The 14,256-nt window shown below is 38.8% G+C and overlaps 2 protein-coding genes across 4 annotated transcripts in view; one reads left to right on the top strand and one right to left on the bottom strand.

Moving 5' to 3' along the window:
• Positions 1 to 2,773: 2,773 nt before the first annotated feature.
• LOC145230742 (serine/threonine-protein kinase haspin homolog) lies at positions 2,774 to 7,137 on the top strand. 3 transcript variants are annotated; one of them, XM_080096262.1, is made up of 6 exons: positions 2,774 to 3,515; positions 4,045 to 4,178; positions 5,405 to 5,588; positions 5,848 to 6,061; positions 6,259 to 6,443; positions 6,668 to 7,137. In XM_080096262.1, exons 3-6 carry the CDS (start codon positions 5,484 to 5,486, stop codon positions 6,797 to 6,799), a joined length of 636 nt encoding a protein of 211 aa, XP_079952388.1. In that variant the 5' UTR covers positions 2,774 to 3,515; positions 4,045 to 4,178; positions 5,405 to 5,483; the 3' UTR covers positions 6,800 to 7,137. The 3 variants fall into 3 exon arrangements, with proteins under 3 accessions (XP_079952388.1, XP_079952386.1, XP_079952387.1); XM_080096260.1 differs by lacking the exon at positions 4,045 to 4,178; XM_080096261.1 differs by lacking the exon at positions 4,045 to 4,178 and having other exon boundaries at positions 2,774 to 3,469.
• Positions 7,138 to 12,685: 5,548 nt separating this feature from the next.
• Positions 12,686 to 14,256, bottom strand: part of LOC145230734 (NACHT, LRR and PYD domains-containing protein 3-like) — a 46,603-nt gene continuing 45,032 nt past the window's right edge. The window contains exons 12-13 of the mRNA XM_080096247.1: positions 13,911 to 14,063; positions 12,686 to 13,419 (exon numbers count right to left, since the gene is read on the bottom strand). Of these exons, the coding sequence (XP_079952373.1) occupies positions 13,309 to 13,419; positions 13,911 to 14,063 (264 nt within the window). The 3' untranslated portion in view covers positions 12,686 to 13,308. The remainder of the gene's footprint in view (positions 13,420 to 13,910; positions 14,064 to 14,256) is intronic.

A 14,256-nucleotide genomic window follows, 5' to 3' on the forward strand; every position in this document is an offset into this window, starting at 1 on the left:
GCAGGCAAATAGTCAAACCATATAACAACAGAAAAATGTATTAAGATACAATCGTATCTAAAATTCCAGCGTGCGGCTTACAATCGAGGGCGGCTTACTTTATTTTTTTAACACCTCGACATGCGGCTTACAATCGAGGGCGGCTTATAAACGAGGGCGGCTTATAAACGAGGGCGGCTTACAGACGAGTAAATACGGGAGTCGTTTGCACTTTCGTGAAGTTAAATCGAATTAAGTTATGGAAAACATGCAATTCAGGTTAATTGCGAGTAGTAAGTTTCTTATTTAGGCAACTACGCCGTCATCGATCCCTTTCCGTTTTTCGAACATGATGCGAAATTTCCTTTCTCTCCTTATTTCCAAATTTCTCTTGATCTGCTATTAAACTAACTCAGTTATATCGAGTAAAAATTTAGTACGTTGCCACTTTTTAAAAATAAATTATTTAAAAACGCTTTAAATCACAATTGTTTTCCCAATTCACAAATACATTTTTTTCGAAAAGGCCTTTTGAAACTACAAGTAGCTAGATTTTCCAAAGCGACTAAAATGTCTGCCGACGTGGCGAGGCGAGGGCAACAAACCTATGCTAAGTTGATGTGCGTTGGGGCGTTGGCCGAGTCTGTAGCTGAAAAAAGCTGCGCAACGTTGACATCATATAAAGAGCGACCGCTTTGAATAATCGCCTTTAACTGTTGCCAATTAAATCACATAATAAGAAAACTTATTAAACCAAAAAAACAAGGAAAAAATAATTCTGTGTAACATTTACGTGTTATGTAGCGTACAAGATTAAGGGCAACACACGTCACAACAACAACGTTATTTAATTATTTTAGGCAAACCCCCAAAACAGGTAAGTTTAACGCAGGAACAAAATAATGAATTTTGCTTCGCGATTGTTGAGTTAGTATTATGATGCGCACAACGTAAAAGTTGCAAACACTTATCATACGTTTGGCCTTTACACATTCCACATCCTTATAATTTTTACGCTAACAGTTTTTTCAGATTCTAAAAAAATTCCACTGTTTTTGACATTTAGCTTAACTGCACGAATAAATGAATCGAAAAAGGAACTAAGTTCTTCAAGGCGACTATAAATAAAACCATGGTTCCTCTGCGTGGTAAACGTGGCGGCTATGCCTCAATGAAATGGGAGAACGTAAGAAACGAATCACGCGAAAAAATGGAGAGTAAACTAAGCTCATGGAGCAAACGTTGTCGGAACAAGTCAAGTGAGACATGAACCAATCACCCTTGTCGACGAAAGATCGGGCCTGCACACATGCAAGCGAACAAACAACTTGTGTTTTTCCAAATCGCCGTGGCGCTAAACATGTAATTCACCAACGCAACTTGAATACATATTTGTTATTTGTTTCATTGTAGCATAGCCACGCAAGTCGGGATGCGCCTGAAAACATACTTTAAGCTCTTTTCTAGAAAACAATGTCACATAACAAAACAGTTTGTTCGAACAGGTTTATTCTAGACAAAAATACTGGCCCTTTTAATTTAATTGTAATATTTGTTGACGTTTTGCCCTCAAGAAACATTGAGTTTCTGCAGACCGTAAAAATAATATGACAAAAACAGCGGGGTACGTAAAATAATTAGTAAATGCTTAAAACATAGGCTATGTCGTAAAACTAAAGGGCGCAAACAAGTGACAGTTCATAAGTTAACTTATTGTTCGATGGTTGCTGGGGACTTTGGCCGTAAAATTGCTCGGTAATTTGGGAACAAAAGTGCTTCCCATCATTGTGAGTGAGATCAACTTTCAAAAACCAATGTGCGCAATGTTTAAGAAGGCGAGAATTTAAGTTTTTTTAGTTTGTCTGAAGTAGCTTACACAACGTCACAGCCAGGCACCTGATAAATTAATTGTTAACGTGGAATCTATAGGTTTTGGTAACACCAGTTTGTTAAGGTTTCATTGCCACTTTTACCCCTGCATCATTGAAGATTCGTTTTAGGCGCTCAAAGCCAAGTTCCTTGTCGCAAACCGAACGCCGACAATTTAAACTAGTTTGACCGTGACCAACACAAACCGAACGCGAACGCTCAGCACATCGCAACAATACCCACTACCTTATAGTCATAGCTGGGGTTCGAAAATTGGAAACACGTATTTAGCCTATTGCAATTGTGTTCGGCAGAACAACTAAAGCCTTTGCCAAAAACTGAGTGCGTGTTCTCGTTAACCGTGTTCCGTTTTTTAATTCATAGACTTACAAAGGAGAACTTTCTCTCCACATAAAGGTCTTATCCAACTGTCGCTCTTTGATTTTGTTGAAATAAGAAACGAGCTCGTTTTCGTGTGACTTTTAAACGCGTCATTTCTTTAAACTGTCTGGTTGTGTTGCATACAATATAATAATTTCCTAACAAAAAAAGGTTTTAAAGATGTTTTAGAAGTATTAAATGTTTACTTCCCATTAACTACGCAGCCTTCGACTGGTTTAAAATGCAAATTTATTTTTAAAGAATGTCAACATGTGTTTTCTATTTTTACCATCGATTGTTGTTAATCCGGACCCGCAGAGAGTTTGCACATGTTCTTGTTAAGAAAACAAAATTGATTAAAAATATATGTTTAAGACAAGTAAAACCTCTAAATCAAACTGAATTGTTACGTTTTGTTTGCTTAAATAGATTTAATATAGTTCTACAGCATTGCTTTGTTTTAAATATTTTCTTGGTATTGTGTTTTTGAATAATTCTAGCTGCATAAATAAAAATAAACAAACATATCTTTTGTATAGATGTTTAGGAAATAGAAAAGTAAAAAGCATACACGAGTTATACTATTGTTTTAATTTATGAGTAACTAAACCATAACCACTATATATGGGCTCTGATGTAACTTAAAAAGTTTGAAGCTTTGACGCCATGTGACGTCGTTTGCCCAACACATTGCAAATGTCAGGAGAGCAAGAAATGCGTTTTGCGCTCAACTGTATGTGATGGAAATGCGTGCAATGGTTGCCCGGAAGATGACGATTGGCAGAATGGAGTTGGATTTAAATGTGTCAGAAATGGAAGACTTACTCATTTACTGCAACAACTATTGACTGTGGAATAATCATATGATTGCCATGACTGTGCTGACCTTTGTTATTCACTTAAATCAAGTCTATACTTTGTCTATCTTTGTGTAAATCTATATCAATGCAGTACAACATTGGCATGATAGTAAAAAACACATTTTAAATGACCATTTAATTGGAATGTAAATACGTTTATTTTCATGTAACTTAATACAGCAAACAATTAATTAACATCTAGGAAGGTGGCAATGTTGCTGCTTGCATAAAACTAACATTTAACATTTTTACGCAAATTGTTTTGTTTTGTGCAGAGACATCCGTCAATTTCCTGGTGTGTCGTAAAACCGATGCAGTCATGGATGTTAGTGTCACGTCATCGAGTTTGTGATGGAATAATCATATTGGATGAGCCCTGAGTATGAAAACCTGTTTTAGACATTTACAGTCATGTAAAACTCAAAGGTGAAAGTTTATCTAATGTGTTAGTAACTTTGTGTTGGATTGCAAAAGGCAAACCGGCCTTAATTTGCACATAACCTAATTTTTACAACGTAAATCTATATAGGTTACTGAGAACTATATAGGTTACTACTTCTTAGTTGAAGTACCTTGCCATAAAGATAACCTTGTTTTTGCCTCAGAAAGTGTATAACAAGTCTGCCTTGCATTGATTTCTTGGGTGGCAAGGGTGGCATGCTACCCCAGTCAAATTATAAAATAGGTATGCTTGCACCCTAGAAATTCTCTTCATCTATATTTATATTTGTGGATTCTAATGTGTGTTTCTTTAATTGACCCATGCTTCTCACAGTAATCACTGTAATGTCACAGGGCACATATCTAATGTAAATTATACCTGTTGACACTGCAGCATGTCGCTTCAAAAATTTACGAGTAAAGTTATTTGAATGGTTTGTGTAAGTTAAACATAAAACAGTTACATTTATGTTTTTTACTTTTTAAACCAACCCACTTCATTACGGATAACAAGGTGCCCCAGAACCAGATTAATGTCATGCCTTCAATCAGTGCCCATCACAGCAAAAACAGAGTATGATGTCATAACTATTACACCAGCTGGGCGACGTGACTTTAAAGAGTGTCACATCCTAGTTAAGCAACTTTGTGAGTAATGTATGTGTTTATGCACTGACAATATTGGTGATAACAAGTTATGAACCTTAACGAGCATGTGGAATTTGGTGAAGCCACATAGATCCCATAAAAAAACACTTGGCTGTAATCAGTGGTTCTTAACCTTTATTGTCCACACCCCCTAACGTGTTTGTCGCACACTCCACACCCCCTTGAAACAGGCATAAAATGACTACCAGAAGTTTCCGTTGCCAATGTTGTAAACCAGGGATCACCTAATTACGGCCCGGGGGCGTTAAAGATTGTCCAAACATTCATAATACATTTTACCTGGTATAAAAGGATTACAAAGGCATAAGTATCATCCAAAAGCAGTTTGTTATGTCACAGACAAAAGCACAGAATAATAATTGTGTGCGAACAATTGCCTTTTTAGATCTTTGTGGTAAAATAGATGTGCATTAGTTGGTATGTAACACTTTCATATTTTTCAAAATTCTACAATTAAACAGCGGCATATTCTGAATACAAATAAGATCGTGGGAAGACATGAACCTTTTGCACTTTTGTCAAAATCGTCTAACGAATGCCAGATTGGGAAAGGCTGCGTCAGGGCCTGTAACCCATGCGACTCTCGAGCGTGATTATTAAAATCTAAGTATATAAACAGACTTCAATTAAAATTAACTGGCTCGCAGTTAAAAAACTCACAACCAAAAACTTTGCCACGTATCGCCTTGTTTAAAATTTGTGTTACGCCATAAGGTATATGCATCATAATATTTTTTGCTATTTGTTTTCGCAAACAATACACTACATTTGCAAAATTAATTTTAGGGGGAGGTGAGTCCAAAGTTAAATATATTTGTTTATTTAACTTGTCTGGCGCCCCCCTGGTTAAGAACCACTGGCTTTAGTTAAGATGAACATAAATTTATAACTGGGATCAGCCCTGAAGCGTCTATGCAGACCAGCGATTACGGCTATATTTTTCTAGCCTATGCCTTACCACATGTGAATGCTTGGTGACTGGCTGATTCGGTATGGTGCCTTCAATGGGCCTGGTGTACTGTGATGACACATCGGTGAAAATGTTTTAGTTTAAAAATGTTAAATAAGCTATGCATAAGAGGGAATTTGATTTTTGTCTGCAATAAGCACATGTTTTAAGTAACCTAACACAAAACAAAGTATTTTTGTATTTATATTATAGTGTGTTAAAATATATATTAATAATGCATTTCTTGTTTTAATAGACTTCATCTGGCATATGGGCCACACCCAGCTGTGCTTCTCGATGCATGGGACAAATATAACAGCACAAGATGTCAGAAAATGACCGGCCTTTTTTTGCCAGACCCAAACCAGCATTATGTTTTGTTTAAATTCGCTGATGGCGGAATCGACATCGAACATTTTAAGTTCAATAATGCATCCCAGGTATCATATTTATTCTTTTGTAATCCACACTGTGCAAAGCTACCAGCTTTTTGATCAGCCTTTATTGAACTGCTAAGTTCTCACATTCTTCTGTCTTTAATGCCCAGTTGTGGCATCGAACAGGTTGGTGAGGCATAGCTTTTCAGCTTGCTGCTCCCAACAAACAGGAGGGTCTATAGGTGGCTACATAAGCCCATCTCTCGTCACCAGCTGCACTGAGACCTTGTTGGTACTGAGTAAAAAACACTTCATTTTTCAGTCACTTTTAGCTTTGAAGCAGACCATCAGTGGGTTAGCAGTGGCCGGGTATACTTTAATGTTCAAACATCGAGATCTTCACTGGGGTAACATCCTTGTGCAGAAGATTGAAACAAAATCGTTCAGTTTTACTCTGAATGGGACAAATTACAGTTCGGAAACAAGCAGGATTTCAACAAGAATAATTAACTTCACTTTGTTGCGGATGACCAAAGGTATTGTGTATAGTATTTCAACCTAAGCTGGAAATACATTACACTTGTGATGTGATTATTAAAATACTGCATGCAGTAAATATATTTCACAAGTTCTTTAAGTGTTGTGCTAACAGTTACTCTTTTAATACGACTGCATTAAATTGAAACGAAATAACCAGAGATGTCCTGTAAAACAATTAGTTTGTTGTTTTAAGGTGGGATTTCCCTGTACCAAGACTTATCAAATGACGAGGAATTGTTCAACGCCGATTCAAGTGTGGATTATCAGTTTGAAATATACAGAATGATGCGAGATGAATTGGAAAATGATTGGACGCTTTTTCGACCCAGAACTAATGTTTTATGGATCCACTACCTCATTGATAAGTTGATCAACCAGGTGTGTTGGATTTTATTGAATTCATTAGTTGGTTAAAAACCATAACTCCACCTTAAATCTCTAATTTTGCAACCCTGTTACTCTGTATCTAAGGGGCAATTTGCTCTGGCCACTTGTTTAGTCAAATAAATGGTTGGCCAAACAGGATGCAGTTGGTGTTATCCCATTTAATCTATTATTTTGCTGTAAAGTTAAACTATGACATTTTTTGTGAATGTTTTCAGGTCCATTATAAATCAAAGCGAAGTAAAATCCACCGTCAGTCGATTCAAACAATGCGGCAACTCTCAAAAACAATTTTAACATTCGCTTCGTGTCAGGAGATTGTGGAAAAAAGTTCACTTTTCAACAGATGACAGGCCTGCCACTTATCTCAATGTTATCACTGTGCTTTTAGTGATTTGTGCAATCGCTGTGACTAAAATCATGATTGTTATCTTACTTGTTTTCATTGCATGATAATTGTTGTGGTTCCGCTTCATGTACTGTCCTTAAGGCAGTAATCGCGTACGCGCATTCCACAGTCACGTGATTCGTTAATTGTACCGCATTCATTACTATTTTGCTTGTGGTGATTACTATTCGTGTGTGCTATGTAAATTGCCAATTATCCAAGCTATAAATGCTTGTTTCATTTATTCGTTATTCATTCTATTTTACTCTTCGAGCGAACAATACAAAGAAATACAACAGAGTTAATTGGCGACGAGGATGGGATCTACCAACTGAACGAGTTATACGCAGTTTGGTATCGAAGATAGTTCTTTTCAACGATGGAGAAAATTGCAAAGCTGATGCAAGAACAACTACAAGAGCAGCAAAGACGCCATGATGAACAAATGAAGTTAATTCTCGCCCTAGTTGAGAAAGCCGGTTCAAGTCACAAGGCTGCACCTTCCGTTGCTACGCCAAGCTTTGCCTCATTCGACTCAACATCGGAGCTGTGGGACGACTACTGGTCGAGGTTTACCACGTTTATACAAGCACATGCTGTACCAGAAACGAGGATGGCTCAAGTTTTTCTTACCAATCAAACCCCTGTGACGTACAAGCTTCTATCCAATCTGGCTGGTCAAAGCTCTCCAGTCAAGACTGTGAACGATCTTTCAATCAAAGAAATTGAAGGTTTCATGAAGGAACAGTTCGATCCGAAAAGGTTTGTTATTCGGGAACGCTTTAAGTTTTGGAGCAACATGCAACGCAAGCCCGGGGAAACAGTGCAAGAGTTAGCTGCACGCATTCGTCACGACGCAGGCACGTGCGATTTTCCTTCAATTAAAGACCCGCTGGACGAAGCGTTACGTACAAGGTTCATTTGCTCCATAGGTAACGAAGCAGTGCTAAAGGCAATTTTCAAAATCAACGCCGATGAGTTGACATTTACACGTGCTATTGAAGTTGCAATGCAAACCGAAGACGCTGCAAAGGTTGCAAAGGAAACCGTGTATGAAACTCGCGGATCGGTACACAAGGTACGGGATGCAAAGAAAGGTTTCAATACGTCCACACCTACAATTGACAAGTTTAGAAAGAATACAACTTGTTACCGATGTGGAAAACCTGATCACCTGGCACCCGATTGCCGTTATAAAAGAGCCACTTGCAAATTCTGTAAACGTATAGGCCATTTGGAAATTGTTTGCAGAAAGAAACAGGCGTCTGTTTTGCCTGTTCAGCATGTAAATTCGCTACTTTCGATGAAGCCAGAAGCATATATTAGTCCAAAACTCGAGGTAACCGTCAACATAAACGGTAAAGCTTGTCTGTTAGAGATTGACACAGCAACAAGCGGAAATTTTATTTCTGTAAATTTCTGGAAGAAAATTGGGAAACCGAGTTTGAAGGAAACCAATCAGCGTTTCAACTCTGCAACGGAACATCTGGTACCGATACTGGGCGCATTCGAAGCTGAAGTCAAACACAGGACAACCACATGTAGTCTTACGATGTTTGTCTCCGAAATGCCGCATTTAAATCTACTTGGTCGATGTGGAATCGAGGCGTTGCGGATATCATTGGACAAGTTACTTTATCGCACCGACGATAAGGTAAACGTATTATCTGACGCCAGCAACCAAGCAGACGCATCATTACAACGTGCTTGCAAAAAGCTTTGCGAGGAATATCCAGACCTTTTCAAGGAAGATTTGGGGTGTTTGAAGGATTTTGCACTAGAAGTAAAATTCACCAAAGACGTAAAGCCTGTTTTCTGCAAGCCAAGGCCTGTTCCATTTGCTTTACAGGATGACGTAAATCAAGCATACGATGCTGGCATCGCAAAAGGTATTTGGACTCTGCCTGCTGCCTACGGGATCACAGGAAACGTTCCGAGGAACCGAGCTGGTGTTTCCGTTTAGGCGGGTTTCATTTGGCCAGCAGAACCTGCGGGTTCAAACACCGTCTTATGCAACCGGACGTACCCCGCCAGGTTCGTGCGGTCGGTTGCGATCCTACGGCAGGACATACCCAAAACGGAATTCAACCACAATTCAAATAAAAGGACACTTGACTCGATAACCTACGGTTTTTTCGGTGTCCTTGCTGTTTACGTATCCGTTCAACAATGGAACTGTAATGATGAAGTGACTATGCAAATAAAATTTGACTTGACTTGACTTGACTCCTGCGAAATTTAACGAGTGGGGGACACCAGTAGTTCCTATACGAAAGTCACCACTTCCAGGACAAACCAAAGCCAAGATTCGAGTTTGCGGAGACTATTCTGTAACAGTTAACCCGCAGTTATGTACACACCGCCATCCACTTCCTCTTCCAGAAGACTTGATGCGCAAGTTGCGTGGTGGTTACGGTTTTACAAAGATTGATTTAGCTGATGCCTACAACCAAATCCGGTTGGGACCAGAGAGCCGAAAGCGACTAGCTATTAGTACACACCGTGGTGTGCTACTGCAAAATGTTTTACCATTCGGTATAACATCTGCTCCTGGTTATTTTCAATCAATCATGGAAGAGATTACAAGCGATCTACAAGGTGTTACAGTTTATCTCGATGATCTTTTAGTTAGCGGATCAACGGCTGAAGAGCATGTTTACAATCTTCGCCAACTTCTTCAACGACTTAACGACAAAGGTCTACGCTGTCGTTTGGAAAAATGTAAATTTGCGTTACCTCAAGTGGAATACTTGGGTCATATTTTGTCAAAAGATGGCATTTCCAAAGGTTCTAAGGTGGATGCTGTTATTAATATGTCATCACCAAAAGATGTGTCAAGCTTACGTTCTTTCCTTGGTTCCGTTCAATTCTACAGCAAGTTTCTGCCATCACAATTTTCCAGCGTTGCAGAACCACTGTACAGACTTACGCGGTCAAACATTGCATGGGAATGGGGTCCTAACGAGCAAGCTGCATTTTGCAAAATGAAAGCATTGCTGTCAGCTGATACAGTTCTGACACATTTTGACCCTACTTTACCTATTGGCATTTCCTGCGATGCATCAAATGTTGGAATTGGAGCAGTTTTGTTTCACCGCTATCAAGATGGAAGCGAGAGACCAATTGCCAACGTATCCAAATCACTAACTAAAAGCCAGCGCAACTACAGCCAAATTCAGAAAGAGGCTCTCGCTATAATCTTTGCGCTGAAGAAATTCTATCAATATATATATGGTAGGAAATTTATTCTACTGACAGACCACAAGCCACTGCTGGCATTATTCTGTCCTAATAAAGCTACGCCTGCTCTAGCTGCAAATCGCTTAGCAAGGTGGGCACTTTTTCTTGGCCAATTTCAATACGCCATTGAATATCGAAAGACATCGCAACATCAAAATGCCGATGCACTCAGTCGGTTACCAGTTGGTGAGGATGCTGACTTCGACAGGGAGGAAAGTGCACATGACACCGACACTGTTTGTGCAATTACCAGTCTTAGTTTACAAGTGCAACCCACCGATTCGGCGTTACTACGAAAGGAAAGTGGAAAAGATCCAACCTTATCCAAAGTCATGCGTTTTACGAGAGAAGGTTGGCCATCTACTATTGCATACAATGATCCAGTTGCAAAGTTTCGCAAGGTTATGGATTCGTTGAGCACCAGTTATGGGTGTCTACTGTATGGTTCACGGTTGGTTATACCGGAATCACTTCGTCGTGCTGTTCTCCAGATCCTTCATCAAGGACATTTTGGGATTCAACGAATGAAGCAACTGGCAAGAACTGCAGTCTATTGGCCAAAAATCGATGACGACATTACTGTTCTTTGCCACAAGTGCCAGACTTGTGCTGAACATCAAAACGCTCCGCCAAAGGCACCTGTACATCCATGGATGATGCCGGAAAAGCCATGGAGTCGCTTACACATCGATCACGCAGTTAACTTTTTTGGAAGTAACTGGCTTGTGATGATAGATGCTCACTCAAAATACCCGTGTATACACCAAACGCAATCTATGTCATCGAAAACAACTATGGAGTTGTTGGAACAAGATTTTGCCCATTTCGGTTACCCTCATACTATTGTTTCCGATAATGCGCAAGCTTTTATGTCTGCCGAATTTCAAGACTTCTGTAAACAAAGGGGCATCGTTCATCTGACCGGAGCTCCATACTTTCCTGCTACAAATGGCGCTGCAGAACGATTAGTGCAAACTTTCAAAAAGGCACTTAAGAAGTCTTCTAAACCTCCTAAAGAGGCGTTGCAAGAGTTTCTACTGCAATACAGGCGTATTCCAAACGCCAGTGGATTTTCACCAAGTGAACTACTTAACGGCAGACAAATTCGGGCGAAAATAGATACTCTGTTGCCTTCGCCAGCACACCTGATGCAACGTAAGCAAGTGCAAGCAACACGAAAACCCGTGAACATCACTTCTTTCAACATTGGAGACCCATGTTACGCTTTGTATCTTGGTCCAAGACGTACCGAGGAGGCTCGCTGGGTTCCTGCCACGATTATTAAACTGTGTGGAAGTCGTACCTTTCATGTTAAAGTTCTTCCACGTGGTCCAATTTGGAGACGCCATATCGACCAACTACGCGCTCGATACGCGTCCGACGAGGATTTGGAACCGGGAGCGGAAGAAAGTATTCCGCAGGCTCCTACTGCTGGTGCAGATTCAGACATGCCACTGAATCGTAGCTCTCCTTCATTCGGTCCCGACAATCCACGACGAACTAAGAGGTCGCGTAAACCTCCCGAGCGATTTCACTTCTAAATCTGAGGGGGGATTCTGATCTTCGAAGGGGAGGTGTTGTGGTTCCGCTTCATGTACTGTCCTTAAGGCAGTAATCGCGTACGCGCATTCCACAGTCACGTGATTCGTTAATTGTACCGCATTCATTACTATTTTGCTTGTGGTGATTACTATTCGTGTGTGCTATGTAAATTGCCAATTATCCAAGCTATAAATGCTTGTTTCATTTATTCGTTATTCATTCTATTTTACTCTTCGAGCGAACAATACAAAGAAATACAACATTTCCTCGCTGTTGGTGGATTTAAACTCTGTGCAACGGGCCATGAATCAGTTGGTGCTACTCTCTGGTTCAATGTTTTTATGAATTGTTAAAATAATATACCTGTAACCTAAAAGCTGATATGTCTTTCAACCATGAAGAAATTTTTATATGTCATTGACATCGATGAAAAGAAGGGCAATGCTCAAGGTCAGTTTATCTGAACAACTTGTCGACAGAATTTCAAAAACTGTTTTATATTCGGCTCCATTAATCTGTTGTGTGTATGTAGGTCAAAGTAAGTTATAAATGACAAATAAACTATTTAAATCTGCTTCATCAGCACAACACAGAAGTTAATAAACTAAAGTTAAATGCATTAGACCAGGGGTTCCCAACCTCCCAACCTGCGAAGGTTTTTCAGGGGTACTCTAGTAGTTTCAGTTTTTTTCACACAAACTAGGTGCTCCCAGAAATGATTTTCGATGAGCTGTTAGCAAATTTACGCCGCGCATTGACAAATTGCTTGACAGTAAACAATATTCTCATTAAATTTAGTGGTATTTTAGTATGCCAATATTCTTCTTCTGAATAAAATATGATTTGATCAAATTAGTTGTTCTGCAAGAAGTGGTACGCATTGCGGTACAGAGCATCCAAGTGGTATGAGATTGTAAAAAGGTTGGGAACCCCTGCATTAGTCATACATATGTGCTGTTGGTGACAGTTGGCTACTTCCATTGGGTTCATTCATGTCAGAAAAGTAATTCCACAAAAATACAAAACTTAGTTGGTTTTATTTGAGCTTTTTAAGCTGAACGTGTCAAACAACCCTAATTTCAAAGCAAAGAAACAAAACATGCAAACACAGAAATATAAGCCAACGAAAAAATCAAGAGGATTTGGTTTGTAAACAACAAATGAGCGAGCAAGTATTATTCAAAAAGTGATGGCAGGCAACAATAAATATCAATGCATTAGTCATACACATGTGTTGTTGGCATGGTGACATTTGACTACTTTCAATAGATTATATAACATAATTATGTTATGCCCGGCTAAGAGTTCACAAAGATATAAAACATATGGTTTTATTTGTGCTTTTTAAACTGCAGTTGCAAAAGAACCTAAGGTCACCCCTGATTCCAAAGCCAGGAATCAAAACGTAGAAATAAAAGCCATCTAAACAATCAGAATATTTAGTTTTTGAACAACAAAGCAAAAACATTGTATCAGCCAGTATTATTTAAAAAGTAATGCGAGCAATAAAATATCAGGCAAACAAAATCAAAGTGAATATGCAGTTGGCGGAGATGCAGATTTAAAAGGATTATAAAGTTAACATTTTGCTATAAAAGCTACAGCAGAAATTTGAAACATGGCATCAATAGGCACAATCTGTGACAAAATCATGACATTGTCAGTAGGTTCAGTTGAAGTGGTGAAAGTTTAACTTATTGCACAGCGCTTCTTTGGTTTTTGTGCAACCTCATGTGGCCTCCCAACACTGCTTGCTGCAGTTGCTTGCGGGATGTCTGAGAGACCACCAATCCCACGTTTCTGAAAATTTAATTACATTTTTAACACTTACATACCACCAAGTTCAGTGCAAAATAATCTAATGTTTGTTATTTATGATTGTTCAATCAAAATTACATAGTGTAGTGTTTTCAAGAGTGACAGATATAGGTTATAGCAAGAAGACATTTGAGCTATTACTAAAAACAACAAAATCTGCGTTTTAATTCCAGCACAAAATTTCCAGTACTGAATTTGTTTAATTCCAGTACAAAAGCAGAAACATATTCTTGTTTAATGGCATACAACAAAATGCCTTGTTCAAGACTGCATTTATGCATTGAGCAAGAAAATATCTTGTTTATTATCTAATAATAAGTGAATATTTTCAATTACATTTTTACGGTATTACGGTACTGCGGTAGTTTTCTTTTTCTTAATTAGGTACTGCGGTAGTTTTCTTGCAAAAAAAGGTTGTTATGTTTTCCCACTTTGCACTTGTGAAAGAAAATAAAGGAATAAATAAAACTCACCAGTTTGCGGTTGGCTGTGTGCAAAGCGTTTGCCCCAACTGGTGTGATGTCACAATCTGAAACATTAAGGTTTTCAACTTTTTCCAAACAAGGGGCCAGAGCAATTGCCCCCTCATCACCAAACTTGTTTGCATGGAGATCTAAATAAACCATCTGTAAACATAAAAAGTTTTATCAGTTTTTTTAGCTTGTTAAGATAAATGTCGTTTGTGACATGCAAATTACACATATTTTTTTGCAATCTTAAAAACAAAACAACAAATGTAGCTATTGAAACGTCACTGACACAAGTATTGAAACAGCATGTTTTACACTAATATACTGGCTTGTTTGTTTCTGGTTAGGA

This window comes from Phallusia mammillata, chromosome 5 (genome assembly GCF_965637545.1).
Source record: "Phallusia mammillata chromosome 5, kaPhaMamm4.hap1.1, whole genome shotgun sequence".
NCBI classification, from domain to species: Eukaryota; Metazoa; Chordata; class Ascidiacea; order Phlebobranchia; family Ascidiidae; genus Phallusia; species Phallusia mammillata.

Coding starts and splice junctions, on each gene's coding strand:
- LOC145230742 (XM_080096260.1), top strand. CDS start 3,472: ATGAAAACCTGTTTTAGACATTTACAGTCATGTAAAACTCAAAG. Junction 5,589..5,847: donor AGTTCAATAATGCATCCCAG/GTATCATATTTA, acceptor TTCATTTTTCAG/TCACTTTTAGCTTTGAAGCA. Junction 6,062..6,258: donor TTTGTTGCGGATGACCAAAG/GTATTGTGTATA, acceptor TGTTGTTTTAAG/GTGGGATTTCCCTGTACCAA.